We start from the raw sequence: 19,223 nt of genomic DNA, 5'->3' as shown, positions 1-19,223 counted from the left end.
CATGATGTTTGTTGAGCACAGAGTAAAAGATGCCAACTAAGATATGATGAAGAAATATTTACAATATGATATTACAATTTTACCCTAAACTATTCACATGAATGTATGAGAATGATTCAGAGTGCTGGAGACATTGTGCCTTGAGTGATGTTGCTCCTTGGTTTTGATCATGCAGTAAAAATGTTCATGCACCACAACCTAAATTCATGTCCTTTGTCTTGGGATCTTATCTGAGGACAGAAAAGGTTAGCGGTACCTGCCATGTGTTTAGAGAAAAACTTGTAGCTACCATTCAAAGAGGCATTTTGCCACAATGGGATAAATCAAGAGTAGATGTTCAATTAGTCAGCGTGGACACAGTTGAAAGGCGAAATATTAACTTTACTTTGATATGAACAAATGTGTGTATTTCTTCTTTTTAAATTCATCCTGAATTCACTGTGGATTGAGTGTAAATATGACATGAACATTTGTGTACATTACCATTGAGAAGACTCTCATAAATCTTCTTTATTGTGACAAGTGCATCCCTTGCATCCTCTGTGTCCAATGGCCAAGGACAAAGGCACTCTGCTACAAAGCCACTGGAGGTTCTCCTGGCGAGGAGGAGGACGGGATGCCTCTCTAAAAGCTCCCATTTGTGGAGCTGGAACAAAGTTGACACAAATTTTTAAGACTGAAAATTAGAAACATGTTAAGTCAGATGAATGTTGTATAGTCAACTGTGGTCAAATTTGTGTGGTGTATTACTTTGCATACAAAGACTATTTCTGATTTTCTTTGTCTAAAAAATTATCTTATTCATCTCTCCCCTCTCTGCTCTCACTGTTTTCAGTACATGCTGTTTTGAAACAAGGGAGCTCCTTTTTACACAGAGATCATGTAATAACACAGCAAGCAACTAAGCTACCTCTTCACATCGCCTTTATCTATTTACACTGAACTAGGTATGATCATCAGAGTGCCACCTCAATATGTGGTGCATTTCTCTGCACCACAACAATTGATTCTGCTGCTCCTCTGCTCTTTTCTAATGACAAATAGAGCTGACCTTTATAATAACCTCATGGATTTATAACATAAATCTAAAGTAAACATAAAGCAACATGGCAGCTCAACCTTTTACACAAAAAGGGACACCCACAGCGTACTGGTTCGGTTGGTTCTGGTGGCAGGACAGAGGAAGAAGAACAATCACCCTCCCCCACCCTCCCATTTAGGAACTGTGCCATTCATAGAGAATAATGGCGCAATAGTCCCACTTTGCCCTTTGCTTGGGTGGCTGTGTCTGAGTAGTAGAGCAGGTCAACCACCAATCAGACGGTTGGTGGTTTGATTCCCGTCTCCAACAGTCCATGTGCTTCTGTATCCTGGTGTCAGTCTCTGTATGAAAGTGAATGAATCCTTCCCTGATATATCATACCCTGATGGGTAAGCTCCTCCTCCCCATAAATGTCTGACTGTGTTAACGTGTTGGACAAGTAGTGTAAAGCACTTAGAGTGCTCACACGAGTAGAAAGGCGCTACGTAAGTACAGTCCATTTACCATTCTTGTGGTACATGTACATGTTGATTCAGTTAAAATAATAAAACAGCATTAAACAAACCTAAAACCAGGGGTCTGTGGAGTTTAAAACCAAAGTGTGCACACTGACGAATGCAAAACTGAAAATATCCTAATTTGCTTAAAAATGCATGCTTTATTAGTACAGGGTGTGCAAAATCTTTATATGCTTTGTTCACTTAGTGATTTTCTTTTCACTGAAATCAAATGTGGTATTACAGAAATATAATGTAGCTTACAACGTATTACATACATTGGGAACTCAGGATTTCATGCACAATGAACGTACGTCAAAAAACAAATGTTAGAATGCTGAAAGGGTCAGTGGAGCAACAGCAATATAGCAATGTGTATGCCAATATCAGATATTTTTTTATTTAGTATTTTATAACAATCTGAAAGAAAAAAAATCTTACCAATAAATTAGTTGCATCGTAGACTTTGTTGATGCTGCAGTTTTTTTTCTGCCGTTCTTTCCAGTCCTCTGTTATTTTCTGCTTCTGTCTCTCCAGCCTGTCCTTATATGGCTGCTTGCCACCACAGTGCTGGCAGGTCTTGCTGGCCACCCCAATTGCACTATGGCATATCACACACTCTTTTTGTGTAGGCATCTGGGGAAAGAACCACAAATAGGAATAAGAAAAGCAAACATGTTATCAGGGGATAAGATTCAAAGATTCAAAGCGTTTATTGTCACATGCACAGTAAGGAAACAGGTTTCCCTGTACAGTGAAATTCTTACTTTGCCGTCCACACCGAATGCCATAAATATTCAAAGTATATAGAAAGACTAAATTAAGAAGAGCATGCAAAAGAGTAAACATAATATAAACTATAGGTAAAATATAAGTAAGTAAAGTAATCTATGTACATAATGTGCAGCGTGCTACATAAGCTGTGCAACATTCAGCATTGAATGAGTAGTTGTGCAAAAAGAACTGTCATGAGGATAAGGATGTCTTTTACCCACTTATATTTTGTTGACACAGGTCAGGGTCATATGTTTTATAAAATCTTATCAACACAGTACCCAACATCATGGTTTTCAAAGCAAAGTGCTATACTAATCAGTTTTATCAAGTCAACACATGCAAACTATAGTCGTGATAGTCTCGTAGAGGAAGATAAGCATAGAAGAGGTCTGAAATTAAGAATTAATGCTTGTTATAGAATTAATGAGTACATGACAATTGTCAGTCCAGCGTCAGATGTTGCTGAAACTTTTGTCATCCATCAAATCTTGACTTTATTGCTTTTGGAAAGGATTTCACCCTTCTTAAGTTTTTACATCTTTTACTTAACACAGTGTTTTGGACAGGATGATAAATATTTTACATTATTAAGAAAATAATTATTTTGCAGCACACAGTGTCACAATTTTAAGTGATCTAATGATCACTTTGACCTGTCAGAGGACCTAAAGCTCTCAGAAAAATTTTATGCTTGATTTTTGGCATAGGGCAATTTTAAAATAATATATTACTCAATAATTTCAATACACACTTTCTCTTTAGGACAATATGTACTGATTGGGAAATTAAATATGTAAAGTGTGATAATGACATTTCAAAATCGGCTTGGAATCATCAATGTACATCTGTCATATCTGTCTCTCTTTTCCATCTCTAGGTTTCACCTGCGAGAGACCTTAAACCTTCTAAAAACGTCATATTTACATAGCTGTTATGCTAGCAAGCTAGCTAACTTTTAAAAAAAGAAAAATAGATACTTTTGGCTAGTTGTTGTTATTGCTGTTAAACGTTTGCTCTTATAACTTTAATTTTATATCGCCTAGTAATTCTAGTTAATACACTGGAGGGCCAAACAACAAAAAAGGCGCTGACTTTAAAAATAAAATTACGTTTGGCTAGTTGTTGTAAATGAACGTAGCCCTTATGACGTTAATTGTATATTGCGTACTAATTGAAGATACTACACTAGATGGCGAAACAATATCAAAACGTGTTCTTTTGTTCTTAAATGTTAAAACATATTTACTGTGCTTACCTTAATTACTCCAACTGGCGTCGATGTCGCGGCAAACCCCTGTCGCGGTCAAATCCCCGCAATCCGCAATGCTCTCCTGTCACCAGTAGGAGCGCTAATGTAAGAAACGTTACCATGAGCCGTATTCGAGGGCATGTACAAACGTACAATGGGGTCGTATGATTTGGAGGGCTTGTTGTGTTTACGTACGCTACGCCAAGAGACTCCTCAAAATTTCATTATGCTCCACAATGACATCTCCACCTGCTTTCTAGAACATGACCATGAGTTCACTGGACTCCAACGGCCTCCACAGCCACCAGATCTCAGTCCAGTAGAACAGCTTTGGGATGTGGTGGAACGGGAGATTCTCATCATGGATGCAGCCGACAAACCTGCAGCAACTGTGTGATGCTGTCATGTTAATATGAAGAAAACCTCTGAGGAAGGTTTCCACCACCTGCTTCCATCCATCACACCAGGATTAAAAAGGTCCGACCCGGTACTAGAAGGTGGTCCTGATGCGTCCTCCTGACCTGACTGTCTTTAGGTCGAGTGTTTCCAAGTTAAAACTTCTTATCGCAGGTTCTTATCGGAGTCTGGCTGCATGAGTCTGTCTGGATCTCGGCTGCATCTCTGGATGGTCTCAGCAGTGTTTACAGCAGAAACAGCCTCAGGGACAGACCAGCTTAGCGGACTGTCTCTGATCATATCTACACGGATCAGAGCTGAACTGCCGTCTAAGACTCAGACTGGACTGAAGAACTCTCTGGAACTGGGGTCTGGAAGCTGTAGCTCCTCCTCTCCAGCTCCAGAGGAAAATATTTCCGGTCATCAGAAACGATGCCGGCTGGCTCGCGACCTTCTTTTGAGACGAGAAAAAAGAAACGAAGCAGCATGAAGATCAGCTGATCCTGCAGGGTTACAGAATCAGTCTGATCTCTGATGCTGGACTTCACTGAGAGGCTCAGAACCATCAACATGAAAACTGGATCCTGCTCCAGCAGACCATCATACGGGTCTGTGTGGACGATTTGAATCTGGTTCGGTTTTCTGAGTGAACAGTCCGACTTTTTCTTCCATCGCTAACTGTTCGTTTATTAGACGGGATTTTAACGAGTTCTGTAGGTTTTGGGGATCTAGACCAGTGGTTCTCAGTCCTGGTCCTCAGGACCCACTCTTCTACGGGTTTTAGATGTAATCCTGCTTTAATACACCCCTCAGACACCCTCTGACCTCTCAGACCCTCTCAGACCCCCTCAGACCCTCACAGACCCTAAAAGACCTCTCGGACCCTCTCAGACCCCCTCAGACCCTCTCAGACCCCCTCAAACCCTCACAGACCCTCTCACACCTCACAGGCCCTCGCAGACCCCTCAGACCCCTCAGACCCTCACAGACCCTCAAAGACCCCTCAGACCCTCTCAGCGCTGTAGTACTCCAACGTTTCCATGACGAACCAGGACTTCATTCCGTCCTGATAAAAACGGTAAAATGCAGCTGTAACCGAGTAACCGGATCCGTGACGCCGTCACGACTCAGTAAGAGTCCAGATGAAGGAAGCAGAACGAGAAAGAACACGCGCACTGACGAGGTGTTCCTACCTGTGCTCCTGCTGGTCCTCGTTCACGGGCCAGTCGGAGGAAAACTCGGTCTTCTTCTTCTTCTTCTTCTTCTTCTTCAGCTTGAGGAACCTGAACTTCTTCTCTGACTCCGTCCTGTCCGCCTCCTCTTCCTTCACCGCACGCGCAGACTCGTCCAGGTTGGCGTCGCTCCGTGAGAACAAAGTCCTCAGAGACTTCCTGAAGACCTTCGCCATCTGATCTGACCGGAAGATCAGCGAGACGGTTGATGGCAGGCGACAGCTGCGCGCTTTGCTGCTGCTTGGTGTGCGGCGCGAGGAGCTCACCTGTGGCGACACGCCCACCAGAACAAACACACACACACAGCTGCAACGCACACGCGCCAGGTGGTTGCAGGGGCGGGTCTGGGAAAAGTTTAATGAGACCGAAAACCAGATTTGACTGATCCAGACTTCCTGCGGGATCTTTTTATCAGGCTGGAGTCACGTGAAAGTTTTCAGGCTTGAATCAGAAGGAATTCTGGGAATGTTTTCAGAGTGGTTCAGATGGGAACCAGGAAAATCTCCTCTTCCAGCAGGAACTGGCTCAGATCTGGACCAGGAAAACCTTGTTCCAGTGGGAACTGGATCAGATCTGGAACAGGAAAACCTTCTTGTTCTAACGGGAACTGGACCAGATCTGGACCAGGACAACCTATTTGATCCAGCAGGAACTGGATCAGATCTGGACCAGAAAAACTTCCTTATTCCAGCAGGAAGTGCATCAGATCTGGACCAGGAAAACCTTCTTGTTCCAATTGGACCTGGATCCGTTTGGGACAATGAACACTTCCTTGTTCCAGCAGAAACTGGATCAGATCTGGACCAGGAAAACCTCTCAGTTCGAGCGGGAACGGCATCCGATCGGGACCAGGAAAACCTCCTTGTTCTAGCGGGAACTGGATCAGCTGTGGACCAGGAAAACCTTCTGGTTCTAGCGGGAACTGGATCAGATCTGGACCAGGAAAACTTCCTTGTTTCAGCAGGAACTGGATCAGATCTGGACCAGGAAAACTTCCTTGTTCCAGTTGGAGCTGCATCCGTTCGGGACCAGGAAAACCTCCTAGTTCCAGCGGGAACTGGATCAGATCTGGGCCAGAAAAACTTCCTTGTTCCAGCAGGAACTGGATCAGATGGGGACCAGGAAACCTTCTTGTACTAGCTTGAACTTGATCAGATCTGGACCAGGAAAACCTTCTTGTTCCAATTGGACCTGGATCCGTTTGGGACCAGGAAAACTTCCTTGTTCCAGCAGAAACTGGATCAGATCTGGACCAGGAAAACCTTCTAGTTACAGCAGGAACTGGATCAGATCTGGACCAGGAAAACATCCTTTTTCCAGCAGGAACTGGATCAGATCTGGACCAGGAAAACTTCCTTGTTCCAGTTGGAGCTGCATCCGTTCGGGACCAGGAAAATAATAATAATAATAATAATACATTTTATTTAAAGCGCCTTTCAGGGCACCCAAGGACGCTGTACAAACAAATAATAAAACATTAAAAGTACAGGGGAGGCAGACATATACAACACAATCTAAAAATCTAAACATAAAGGGCAGAGTGGCGAGGATGTGATTGAAAATAATGTTACAGAGAGTATGCTGTTCTGAAAAGATGGTTTGAATTTGGAAATGAAGGTGAGGAGAGAGTCGGGATTGCGGGGGTCAGGAGGAAGAACGTTCCAGAGCTGGTGCTGAGACGGGCAGGAGGGACAGAGAGATGGATAGAAGAGGAGGAGCGAAGACATCTGGAAGGGGTGACTATGTGGAGAAGATCTGAGAGGTAAGGGGGTGAGAGTTTATGTATGGATTTGTATGTATGGAGGAGGATCTTGTATTCTATCCTGTACTTGATGGGAAGCCAGTGGAGTTCTTGCAGGATGGGAGTGATGTGATGAAAGGAAGGAGTTCGGGTGATGATGCGGGCAGCAGAATTCTGAACCATTTGGAGTTTCTGAAGGGATTTTTGTGGGAGGCCAAAGAGGAGAGAGTTGCAGTAATCCAGGCGGGAGGTGACAAGGCTGTGCATCAGGATAGAGGTGGTGTGGGGGGTGAGGGAGGGGAGAAGACGGCTGATATTGCGCAGATGGAAATAGGCTGAGCGGGTGATGTTATTGATGTGTGAGGTGAATGATAAGGTGCTGTCAAGGATGACACCCAGACTCTTGACCTGAGGGGAGGGGGAAACTGAGGCGCTGCTGATGGTGAGGGAGAAACTATTAACTTTGGAAAGGGTGGATTTGGTGCCAATGAGGAGAATTTCAGTTTTATTACTGTTCAGTTTTAGGAAGTTGGTGGTGAACCAGGATTTTATTTCCAGGAGACAGGCAGAGAGGGAGGTAGGTGGGAGCGTGGAATTTGGTTTACAGGACAGGTAGAGCTGGGTGTCATCCGCGCAACAGTGGAAATAGATATTGAATTTACGGAAGATGAGACCAAGGGGGAGGAGATAGGTGATGAATAGAAGAGGACCCAGGACAGAACCTTGGGGCACACCTGTGGAGACTGGGGAGGGATCGAAAGTGAAAGATTTGAGTTTGATGAACTGAGAGCGGCCACTGAGATAAGACTGAAACCAGAGAAGGGGAGTAGAGGTGACACCAAGTGAGGAGAGTCTGCTGAGGAGGATGGAATGGGATATGGTGTCAAAAGCAGCACTTAAGTCAAGGAGGATGAGAATGGAGTGAAAACCAGAGTCAGCTGCAAGGAGAAGGTCATTGGTAATTTTAATAAGGGTTGTTTCTGTGCTGTGACGGGGGGGAAAACCAGATTGAAAAGGCTCGTAGAGATTATTGTTGGATAAATGGGAATGAAGTTGAGAAGCGACTGTTTTGTCCAGGATCTTAGACAAAAAGGGCAGATTGGAGATAGGACGGAGGTTATTGAAGTCATTGGGATCTGACCCAGATTTTTTCAGAATGGGGGTGATTGAAGCAGTTTTGAAGGAAGGTGGAACAACACCAGTAGAAAGGGAGGAGTGAATAATGGCAGTTATGAGGGGAAGCAGAGAGGGGAGTGAGGATTTGACAAGAAGTGTGGGCATGGGATCAAGGTGGCACGTAGAGGGCTTTGATTTTTGGATGAGGCCGGTAATCTCAGATGGATCAGGGAGTAGAAAATGAGAAAAAGGTACAGTCTGCATGACTGGGTCAGGTGTGTGAGGAGACAAAGAGTTGGAGCAGAGGTGTTGGTGGATGTTGGAGATTTTCTGGGTGAAGAATAACAACAGAGAATTGCAAGTGTCAGTGGAGTAGACATGGGGCGGCAGAGAGTGGGGGGGTTGAAAAATGTTATGCAGTAGAGAGAAAAGGGTTTTAGAATTTCCTTCATTCAATTAGATGAGTCCAGAGTAATAAGCAGATTTCCTTTTTGAAATGGAGTCCTTATAGAGAGTTATGTGAGTCATGTACAGTTCTTTGTGAATGGTAAGTCCAGTTTAAACCTCCTAGTTCCAGCGGGAACTGGATCAGATCTGGGCCAGAAAAACTTCCTTGTTCCAACAGGAACTGGATCAGATGGGGACCAGGAAACCTTCTTGTACTAGCTTGAACTTGATCAGATCTGGACCAGGCAAATCTTCTTGTTCCAATTGGAAATGGATCAGATTTGGGACCAGGAAAACTTCCTTGTTCCAGCAGAAACTGGATCAGATCTGGACCAGGAAAACCTTCTAGTTACAGCAGGAACTGGATCAGATCTGGACCAGAAAAACTTCCTTGTTCCAACAGGAACTGGATCAGATGTGGACCAGGAAACCTTCTTGTACTAGCTTGAACTTGATCAGATCTGGACCAGGCAAACCTTCTTGTTCCAATTGGAACTGGATCCGTTTGGGACCAGGAAAACTTCCTTGTTCCAGCAGAAACTGGATCAGATCTGGACCAGGAAAACCTTCTAGTTACAGCAGGAACTGGATCAGATCTGGACCAGGAAAACTTCCTTGTTCCAGTTGGAGCTGCATCCGTTCGGGACCAGGAAAACCTCCTAGTTCCAGCGGGAACTGGATCAGATCTGGGCCAGAAAAAACTTCCTTGTTCCAGCAGGAACTGGATCAGATGGGGACCAGGAAACCTTCTTGTACTAGCTTGAACTTGAACAGATCTGGACCAGCAAAACCTTCTTGTTCCAATTGGACCTGGATCCGTTTGGGACCAGGAAAACTTCCTTGTTCCAGCAGAAACTGAATCAGATCTGGACCAGGAAAACCTTCTAGTTCCAGCAGGAACTGGATCAGATCTGGACCAGGAAATCTGCCTTGTTCCAGCAGGAACTGGATCAGATCTGGACCAGGAAAACTTCCTTGTTCCAGCTGGAGCTGCATCCATTCAGGACCAGGAAAACCTCTTAGTTCCAGCGGGAACTGGATGAGATCTGGGCCAGAAAAACTTCCTTGTTCCAGCAGGAACTAGATCAGATGGGACCAGGAAGCCTTCTTGTACTAGCTTGAACTGGATCAGATGTGGACCAGGAAAACCTTCTGGTTCTAGCGGGAACTGGATCAGATGGGGACCAGGAAACCTTCTTGTTCCAATTGGACCTGGATCCGTTTGGGACCAGGAAAACTTCCTTGTTCCAGCAGAAACTGGATCAGATCTGGACCAGGAAAACCTTCTAGTTCCAGCGGGAACTGGATCAGATCTGGACCAGGAAAACTTCCTTGTTGCAGCAGGAAATGGTTCAGATGAGGACCAGGAAAATCTCTCTTCCAGCAGGAACTGGCTCAGATCTGGACCAGGAAAACCTTGTTCCAGTGGGAACTGGATCAGATCTGGACCAGGAAAACCTTCTTGTTCTAACGGGAACTGGACCAGATCTGGACCAGGACAACCTATTTGATCCAGCGGGAACTGGATCACATCTGGACCAGGAAAACCTCCTAGTTCAAGAGGGAACTGGATGCGATCGGAACCAGGAAAACCTCCTTGTTCTAGCGGGAACTGGATCAGATCTGGACCAGGAAAATTGCCTTGTTCTAGTGGGACCTGGATCCGATCTGGACCAGGAAAACTGCCTTGTTACAGCAGGAACTGGATCAGATCTGGACCAGGAAAACTTCCTTGTTCCCAGCAGAAACTGGATCAGATCTGGACCAGGAAAACCTCCTAGTTCCAGCGGGAATGGCATCCGATCGGAAGCAGGAAAAAACCTTGTTCTAGCGGGAACTGGATCAGATCTGGACCAGGAACCCTATTGGTTCCAGCGGGAACTGGATCAGATCTGGACCAGAAAAACTTCCTTGTTCCAGCAGGAACTGGATCAGATGGGGACCAGGAAACCTTCTTGTACTAGCTTGAATTTGATCCGATGTGGACCAGGAAAACCTTCTGGTTCTAGCGGGAACTGGATCAGATCTGGACCAGGAAAACTTCCTTGTTTCAGCAGGAACTGGATCAGATCTGGACAGGGAAACTTCCTTGTTTCAGCAGGAACTGGATGAGATCTGGACCAGGAAAACTTCCTTGTTTCAGCAGGAACTGGATCAGATCTGGACCAGGAAATCTGCGTTGTTCCAGCAGGAACTGGATCAGATCTGGACCAGAAAAAACTTCCTTGTTCCAGTTGGAGCTGCATCCGTTCGGGACCAGGAAAACCTCTTAGTTCCAGCAGAAACTGGATCAGATCTGGACCAGGAAAACCTTCTAGTTCCAGCAGGAACTGGATCAGATCTGGACCAGGAAATCTGCCTTGTTCCAGCAGGAACTGGATCAGATCTGGACCAGGAAAACTTCCTTGTTCCAGCAGGAACTGGATCAGATGGGGACCAGGAAGCCTTCTTGTACTAGCTTGAACTGGATCAGATGGGGACCAGGAAACCTTCCTGTACTAGCTTGAACTTGAGTATATCTTGACCAGGAAAACCTTCTTGTTCCAATTGGACCTGGATCCGTTTGGGACCAGGAAAACTTCCTTGTTCCAGCAGAAACTGGATCAGATCTGGACCAGGAAAACCTTCTAGTTCCAGCGGGAACTGGATCAGATCTGGACCAGGAAAACTTCCTTGTTGCAGCAGGAAATGGTTCAGATGAGGACCAGGAAAATCTCTCTTCCAGCAGGAACTGGCTCAGATCTGGACCAGGAAAACCTTGTTCCAGTGGGAACTGGATCAGATCTGGACCAGGAAAACCTTCTTGTTCTAACGGGAACTGGACCAGATCTGGACCAGGACAACCTATTTGATCCAGCGGGAACTGGATCACATCTGGACCAGGAAAACCTCCTAGTTCAAGAGGGAACTGGATGCGATCGGAACCAGGAAAACCTCCTTGTTCTAGCGGGAACTGGATCAGATCTGGACCAGGAAAATTGCCTTGTTCTAGTGGGACCTGGATCCGATCGGGACCAGGAAAACTGCCTTGTTACAGCAGGAACTGGATCAGATCTGGACCAGGAAATCTTCCTTGTTCCAGCAGAACTGGATCAGATCTTGACCAGGAAAACTTCCTTGTTCCAGCAGAAACTGGATCAGATCTGGACCAGGAAAAACCTTCTAGTTCCAGCGGGAACTGGATCAGATCTGGACCAGGAAAACTTCCTTGTTGCAGCAGGAAATGGTTCAGATGAGGACCAGGAAAATCTCTCTTCCAGCAGGAACTGGCTCAGATCTGGACCAGGAAAACCTTGTTCCAGTGGGAACTGGATCAGATCTGGACCAGGAAAACCTTCTTGTTCTAACGGGAACTGGACCAGATCTGGACCAGGACAACCTATTTGATCCAGCGGGAACTGGATCACATCTGGACCAGGAAAACCTCCTAGTTCAAGAGGGAACTGGATGCGATCGGAACCAGGAAAACCTCCTTGTTCTAGCGGGAACTGGATCAGATCTGGACCAGGAAAATTGCCTTGTTCTAGTGGGACCTGGATCCGATCGGGACCAGGAAAACTGCCTTGTTACAGCAGGAACTGGATCAGATCTGGACCAGGAAATCTTCCTTGTTCCAGCAGAAACTGGATCAGATCTTGACCAGGAAAACTTCCTTGTTTCAGCAGGAACTGGATCAGATCTGGACCAGGAAAACTTCCTTGTTCCAGTTGGAGCTGCATCCGTTCGGGACCAGGAAAACCTCCTAGTTCCAGCGGGAACTGGATCAGATCTGGGCCAGAAAAACTTCCTTGTTCCAGCAGGAACTGGATCAGATGGGGACCAGGAAACCTTCTTGTACTAGCTTGAATTTGATCCGATGTGGACCAGGAAAACCTTCTGGTTCTAGCGGAAACTGGATCAGATCTGGACCAGGAAAACTTCCTTGTTTCAGCAGGAACTGGATCAGATCTGGACCAGGAAAACTTCCTTGTTTCAGCAGGAACTGGATGAGATCTGGACCAGGAAAACTTCCTTGTTTCAGCAGGAACTGGATCAGATCTGGACCAGGAAATCTGCGTTGTTCCAGCAGGAACTGGATCAGATCTGGACCAGAAAAACTTCCTTGTTCCAGTTGGAGCTGGCATCCGTTCGGGACCAGGAAAACCTCTTAGTTCCAGCGGGAACTGGATCAGATCTGGGCCACGAAAACCTTTTTGTTCTAGCTTGAACTAGATGAGATCTGGACCAGAAAAACGTCCTTATTCCAGCAGGAACTGGATCAGATGGGGAACCAGGAAACCTTCTTGTTCCAGTGGGAACTGGAACAGATCTGGACCAGGAAAACATTCTTGTTCTACCGGGAACTGGACCAGACCTGGAACAGGACAACTCATTGGTTCCAGCGGGAACTGGATCAGATCTGGACCAGAAAAAACTTCCTTGTTCCAGCAGGAACTGGTTCAGATGGGGACCAGGAAACCTTCTTGTTCTAGCGGCAACTGTATCAGATCTGGACCAGGAAAACCTTCTGGTTCCAGCAGGAACTGGATCAGAACTTCCAGCCAGTTCATCCATACAGCACTAGTTTAGCTCGCTCACATTCCTTGGATGTATTTAGTGCAGGACTTTCTCCAGGTCAAAGCACCTCTACTGGGTCAGGGTCTGGTTCCTGACCTGCCCACTTCAATCAGAGACCTGGACCAGTCCATCATTTGCCCATGTTGGTCAGCAGCTACAAAGTTACTAAACACACAGTTAAGCAGCGACATTGAACCATTACTGAAGGAATCCCAGCCTCCCTGCACCATTACACCATCCTGAAGAAAGATGGGGATCTCCTCAGCATCGATTGCATCTGCAGTGCTGAAGTAAATGTTGCGAGATCTTCCATCCTTGCAGTCGTCATGGCAACAAATATGCCCAACCCTGAGACTCATGAAGTCCTCTCTGACCATGAAGTCAAGCGGTAGTTAGACGCAGTTTGTCTGAATGGGGCTGAAAGTTTAACAACAAGCTGATGGGCATTACAGAATCGGGACCAGCGGCCTCATTTCTAAAGCTGGTGTAGGTACAATAACCAGCGTACGCCAATTATAGTCAACTTAGGGGATTTATAAAAACCAGACTTGGTGGGAGAATGTTCCTCCCTCCACGGCTACTCTGACCATGCCGTACGCACAGAATCTGGAAAAACAGGAAACTTTGACAGCAGGGGTCCAGAATAAAAACAGACATAATGTGAAATGTGAGACTTTTGTTCACAATCAGCTATTAACTTTCACACCACGTGTTGGATATTAAAGCTGTTTGCAAACATTACTAAAGAGGCCCATTCCATGTTAATACTCCTGGGAGCGCTGCTCACACTCACATCAGCCCCGCCAGTAGAAACCATAAGGAACCAAGCCCTGCCAGGAGGAACCAGGCCACACCAGGAGGAACCAGGAGGAAATAGGCCCCGCCAGAAAGAACCAGGCCGCACCAGGAGAAATCAGGCCGCACTGGGAGGAACTAGGCCCTGCCAGGAGGAACCAGGGCGCACCAGGAGGAACTAGGCCCCGCCAGGAGGAACCAGGCCCTGCCAGGAGGAACCAGGCTGTGCCAGGAGGAACCAGGAGGAACCAGGCCCCGCCAGAAGGAACCGGGCCGCACCAGGAGGAATCAGGCCCCGCCAGAAGAAACCGGGCCGCACCAGGAGGAATCAGGCCCTGCCAAAAGGAACTGGGGCCACACCAGGTGGAACCATGAGGAACCAGGCCCTGCCAGAAGGAACCTGGACGCACCAGGAGGAACCAGCAGGAACCAGACCGTGCCAGAAGGAACCAGGGCCCTGCCAGGAGGATTCAGCAGGAACCAGGCCGTGCCAGAAGGAACAAGGCCCTGCCAGGAGGAACTAGCAGGAACCAGGCCGTGCCAGAAGGAACCGGGCCCGGCCAGAAGGAACCAGGCCCTGCCAGGAGGAACCAGGCCACACCAGGAGGAACCAGGCCCTGTCAGGAGGAACTAGGCTGCAACAGGAGGAAGCAGCACTGAGCTGGAACTACTGACCTACATGATTCTTCTAATTTTCTTTCTTCTTTCTTCTTTCTTTCTTTCTTTCTTTCTTTCTTTCTTTCTTTCTTTCTTTCTTCTTTCTTTCTTTCTTTCTTTCTTTGTTTACTTTCTTTCTTTCTTTCTTTCCTGTTGCCATGCTGGGAGTTTGGTGGTGTTGAGTGTGCGATGAGTTTGAATGAGAGTTTCTTTTCTCTCTCTCCTTTTCGTTTTTACCTGGTATTTATTTTTCTGGCTGACACGCATTATTTGTGACGGTTGCTAGTGGGTTTGTGGTCAGTGGGTGGCCAGCAGGCCGTGTGTCTTGGCGGAGGATGGCGTGTTTTGAGACGCCGTCCTTGTCTTGAAGCACAGCTTGCTGGTTCAGCCTGTTGGAAACGGTTCTCCTTGCTGTGGTTTTCTTAAAGGAGGAGAGTATGGTGGCGGGGTTGATTGCGAGCGGCGTTACGGTGTTTACTTGCAGGTTTTCCCCGCTTTCGGTGTCCCCCTCCCGTGTTACTGTGTCGGGTGTTCCCCGTTTGTCCCAAATGAAGTTCTGGGAAAGAGCTGCAGCGGTTTTGGGAAGCTGTCAGAGCAATTTCTCGGACCGTGGGGCTAGGCTGGTAGAGTGAGAAGCTGAAGCACGTGCAATCTTTTCAGGAGGCAGGTGTTTATGTTTCTGAGCTGTCAGACGCAGACACTCGATGTGTCCTTCAAGGTGAAGCATGAAGAGGGATATTACATGGTCTACGCCAGCACTGGGAACATGAAGTGCTTTGACTGTGGTGTTGTGGGACACAAACGGATAAATTGTCTTCACAGAAGGTGGTCGGGCTGGATTTACTGGATGAGAAGAAACTTTTTAGGTTAAGGAAACATGTCACTAGTTTGAGGAAGACACTCAACTTGAGAAGGGTTTCTGGATGGTTGAAGCCTAGTACGTAAAAGATATGGTGAAGATACTGCACTGGGTGTTTCTCCTCATGTTTCCTTTACTGTGTGCTCTTTTATTCTCTCTCTTGGTAGTATGGGTAAGGTGGGGTGGGCATATTAAATATTAATGGAGGGAGGGATCAGCAGAAGAGAGCAGTTATTTCTGTGATGATTTCTCAGAAAAGGTTAAACGTGGTTTTCCTACAAGAAACACATAGTGATAAAGTAATGAGCTGGACTGGGAGTTGTGGTGGAAGGGGCAGTGTGTTTTCTCTCATCGCATGAACATCTCTGGCTGGGGTAGCCTGCCTCTTTTCTCCTGGGCTGGATTATAACATTACATCCACAGTGGAGTTGGTGGCTGGTAGGGCTCTGGTTGTCAGGGCAGAAATACACGGCATCCATATCTGTTTCTTTAATATTTATGCTCCTACTTTGGGCTCAGACAGGCTGGATTTATTCCAGAAATTAAAAGGATTTCTCAAATCTTTGCGACTGTACTGAGTGTGTGGTAATGGGGGGGACTGGAACTGCACCACAGGGTTTTATTAGAAAGGACTGGACAGAACCCCATATGAGGTCTGCCACTTTAACCCAGATAATCTCGGAGTCTGATCTAGTCGATGTGTGGAGGGTTCACCATCCCCAGGGCAGGCAGTACACGTGGGTTAGAATGGTGGACGGAGGTGTGAGTGCAGCCAGGTTAGATAGGATTTACCTGTCTAACAGTTTCTGTAATAGACTGGTGAGTAGTCATATTTACCCAGTAGGGTTCACAGATCATCATTTAGTCACACTGGATCTTCACATTTCACACACTATCAAGTGTAGCTCTTATTGGCACTTTAAACATTAAACTGCTTCAGGACAGAGGTTTCTGTCAGAGGTTTGAGGATTTTTGGTCTCTGTGGCGGTCTAGGAAGAGGGAGTTTATCACTCTGAGTCAATGGGTGGGGAAGTGGGAAAGGCACATATACAGGTTTTTTTGTCAGCAGTACACCAGCCATTCTACATTTCAAGTTAAATTGGTGATCCAGTGCTTAGAAGGAGAAATCAGAGATCTGGAGGACACGTTGTGTCCAGGTAGCAGTTCAGACGGCAGCAGACTACAGCTGAAAGAGAATGAATTGAATTCTTTTTAAGGGAAAGAGTCAAGGGTGCTTTAGTTAGGGCCCGGTTTGTCAGCCTGCAGGACATTGACGCATGGACATGGAGGCTTGTGACCAGCAGTGTGTGGCTGAGCTGCTGAAGGGGCTGCCTCGGCTGAACCCTGTGGACAGAGACACGCTTGATGCTGCCTTCTCCTTGGAGGAGCTTACTGCTGCTGTTGGTCAGATGGCATCTGGTCGTGCTCCTGGGCTGGATGGGCTGCCAGTGGCTTACTATAAGCACTTCTGGAAGAGTATTGGCATGGACTTGTGGGAGGTGTTGGCAGGAATGTTTCGGCCTTGGGTCTGTTGCCGGTGTCCAGCAGACATGCAGTTCTCTCTCTCTTGCCAAAGAAGGGGGACTTGGCTTTATTCAAGAACTGGAGGCCGGTGGCCTTGCTATGCACAGACTACAAACGTTTTTTTCAAAGGTCTGGCTAACTGGCTAAAAACGGGTGCTGGAGTTCATCATTCACAGAGATCAATCGTACTGTGTACCTGATCGATCCAATCATGGATAATTTGTTTCTGATGAGACTTATTGGACGTTTGTAAGATTTATGGTATTAATGTTGGCATCATTTCCTTGAATCAGGAAAAAGCTTTTGATAGGGTGGATCATGGTTTCTTATTTCTGCGTTACATGCTTTTGGTTTTGGGGTTGGGTTTATTTCTCAGGCGAGGCTGCTATATAAGGAGGCATTTGTCTCCTGAAAGTAGGGGGTGGTTTGATCTGTCCGATGCAGTTTCAGAGGGGTATTAGACAGGGCTGCCCCATCTCTGGGAATCCTGTACTCTATAGTTCTTGAGCCTCTTTTAACTAAGATAAGGGCCAGACTGCCGGGTCTCCTGCTGCCAGGGATGCCTTGGCGTCCTCCACTGATTGTGTCTGCCTACGCAGATGATGTCACAGTTATTGTATGGAATTAGAGAGATGTAGAGCAGCTGAGCTGTAGTTTGGAGCTGTACCGAAAGCCTCACCAGCTAAAGTTAAATGGGGGAAGAATGAAGCCTTACAGGTAGGAAGTGGGCGGACCAGGGTGTTTCTAATTTACCGGGGAACCTTTGTTGGGGACGACAGGGGGTTCAAGATCTTGGGTGTGTTTTTGGGTACAGAGGAGTTTCAGGAGGCAGAACTGGGAGGGTGTTGTGGACAGAGTGTGTGCCAGACTGTCCAAGTGGAAATGGCTGCTACCTCAGCTTTCCTACAGGGGACGAGCCCTTATTGTCAATAACCTTGCGGCCTCGACCCTGTGGCATCGGCTGGTTTTGACCCCACCGAAGGGCCTGGTGGAGGACCTTCAGAGAGCTGTCGTCGATTGTTTCTGGTCCTGGGATGCACTGGGTGAGGGAGTCGGTATTGTATCTGCTGGTGCAGGAAGGAGGACAGGGCCTGGTGGACATTGTATCTCCTATCAAGGCCTTTAGGTCGAAGACGGCTCAGCGGTTGCTGTACCATTCTGGACTGCCATGGACTGACACTGCCTGTGGTACTGCTGAGGCAGGCCGGAGGCTGGGGATACGATAAACATCTTTTTCTGTTTCAACCGGGGTCCATAGATTTGCCTGGTCTGACTTCTTTCTACAGGTCTGTCCTGCAGGCATGGCGGGTTTTCATCTTCCATCGGAAGGAGACTTTGACGGTGGGGATGTGGATTCTGGAGGAGCCTCTGGTTGGTAACAGCCTCATCACTTCTCAGGCTCTGGACTCCAAAAGCCTGAGAGTCCAGACTAAGGAGGGGGGCTGTGTGAAGCTTGGTGATCTGCTAAGAACTTTTATTACACAATTGTCCCGGATGCTCAACATCAAGTCCAGCAGACGGTTGACCAGGTTGGTGGAGGAGGTTTCGTGCGTCACTACCCAGGACCCCTCAGAGTGTTTGCTGAGGACCGGGCTGTTCTGGATCAGTGGACAGCTGGTGTGGACTACCTGCTTCCATCCCTGACTGTCTCTCCTGCCATTGGTCAGTGGCAGGGTGATGAGGACATCTTGTTGGCCAAGAAAAACCGTGTGAGGGGTGTGGGGACGGTGACGTGGTGATGATGCTGACAGGATGCCTGGCGGCTCGACTCAGGCTGGAGTTTGAGTTTTATAGACTTACTGAAAGGACTGATGCCTTTGTGGGAATCTGGGGGGTGCGCGGGATGTGCTGTGTTCGGTGAGAGAGGGCCGTTTTGTTTTTGCATTTCTGAGGGTCGTTGGTTCTGTTCTGTAGTTTCTAAGTACTGTTAGGTGTGAAGGGTTTGAAATTTTGTTTATTAATGATTTGTATTTTGTATTTCATGTTTATAATTTTTTTTTTTATTTATTTTTTGTTTTAAGTTTCTTTCTTTTGCTTTGTTGTTGGTGTTGTTGTGGTCATTTAAAAGTGTTTTTGAAACTCAAACTCATTTCCTCCTTTGTGATATACTGGTAATGAAGAGGATGATGTTGTGCAGCTCAGTGTACCAACAGCACCATCTGGTGGCCGTGGCGCAGTTTGCAGCTCATCATGAAGCTGTGCGTGTCGCTGCACGGAGCCTCTTCTTCCTCGCGGGGGCGGCATGAGCTCGTTCACAGCAGCTTTGAAAACGATGTCGGCCCCGGCGGGCACACGCACCAAAAACGTGCACGGTCAGAAGGACAGGGTCTAGAT

General features: G+C 46.9%; 1 protein-coding gene across 1 annotated transcript in view; it reads right to left on the bottom strand.

The window, feature by feature from the left end:
* crybg2 (crystallin beta-gamma domain containing 2) overlaps positions 1-5,418 on the bottom strand; it is a 102,247-nt gene extending 96,829 nt beyond the window's left edge. The window contains exon 1 of the mRNA XM_042011453.1: positions 5,155-5,418. Coding sequence (XP_041867387.1) covers positions 5,155-5,369 — 215 coding nt within the window. The 5' untranslated portion in view covers positions 5,370-5,418. The remainder of the gene's footprint in view (positions 1-5,154) is intronic.
* Positions 5,419-19,223: the final 13,805 nt, after the last annotated feature.

This window comes from Melanotaenia boesemani, chromosome 17, assembly GCF_017639745.1.
Source record: "Melanotaenia boesemani isolate fMelBoe1 chromosome 17, fMelBoe1.pri, whole genome shotgun sequence".
In the NCBI taxonomy this organism is placed as follows: Eukaryota; Metazoa; Chordata; class Actinopteri; order Atheriniformes; family Melanotaeniidae; genus Melanotaenia; species Melanotaenia boesemani.
This window is presented reverse-complemented; position numbering and strand designations above follow the sequence as displayed.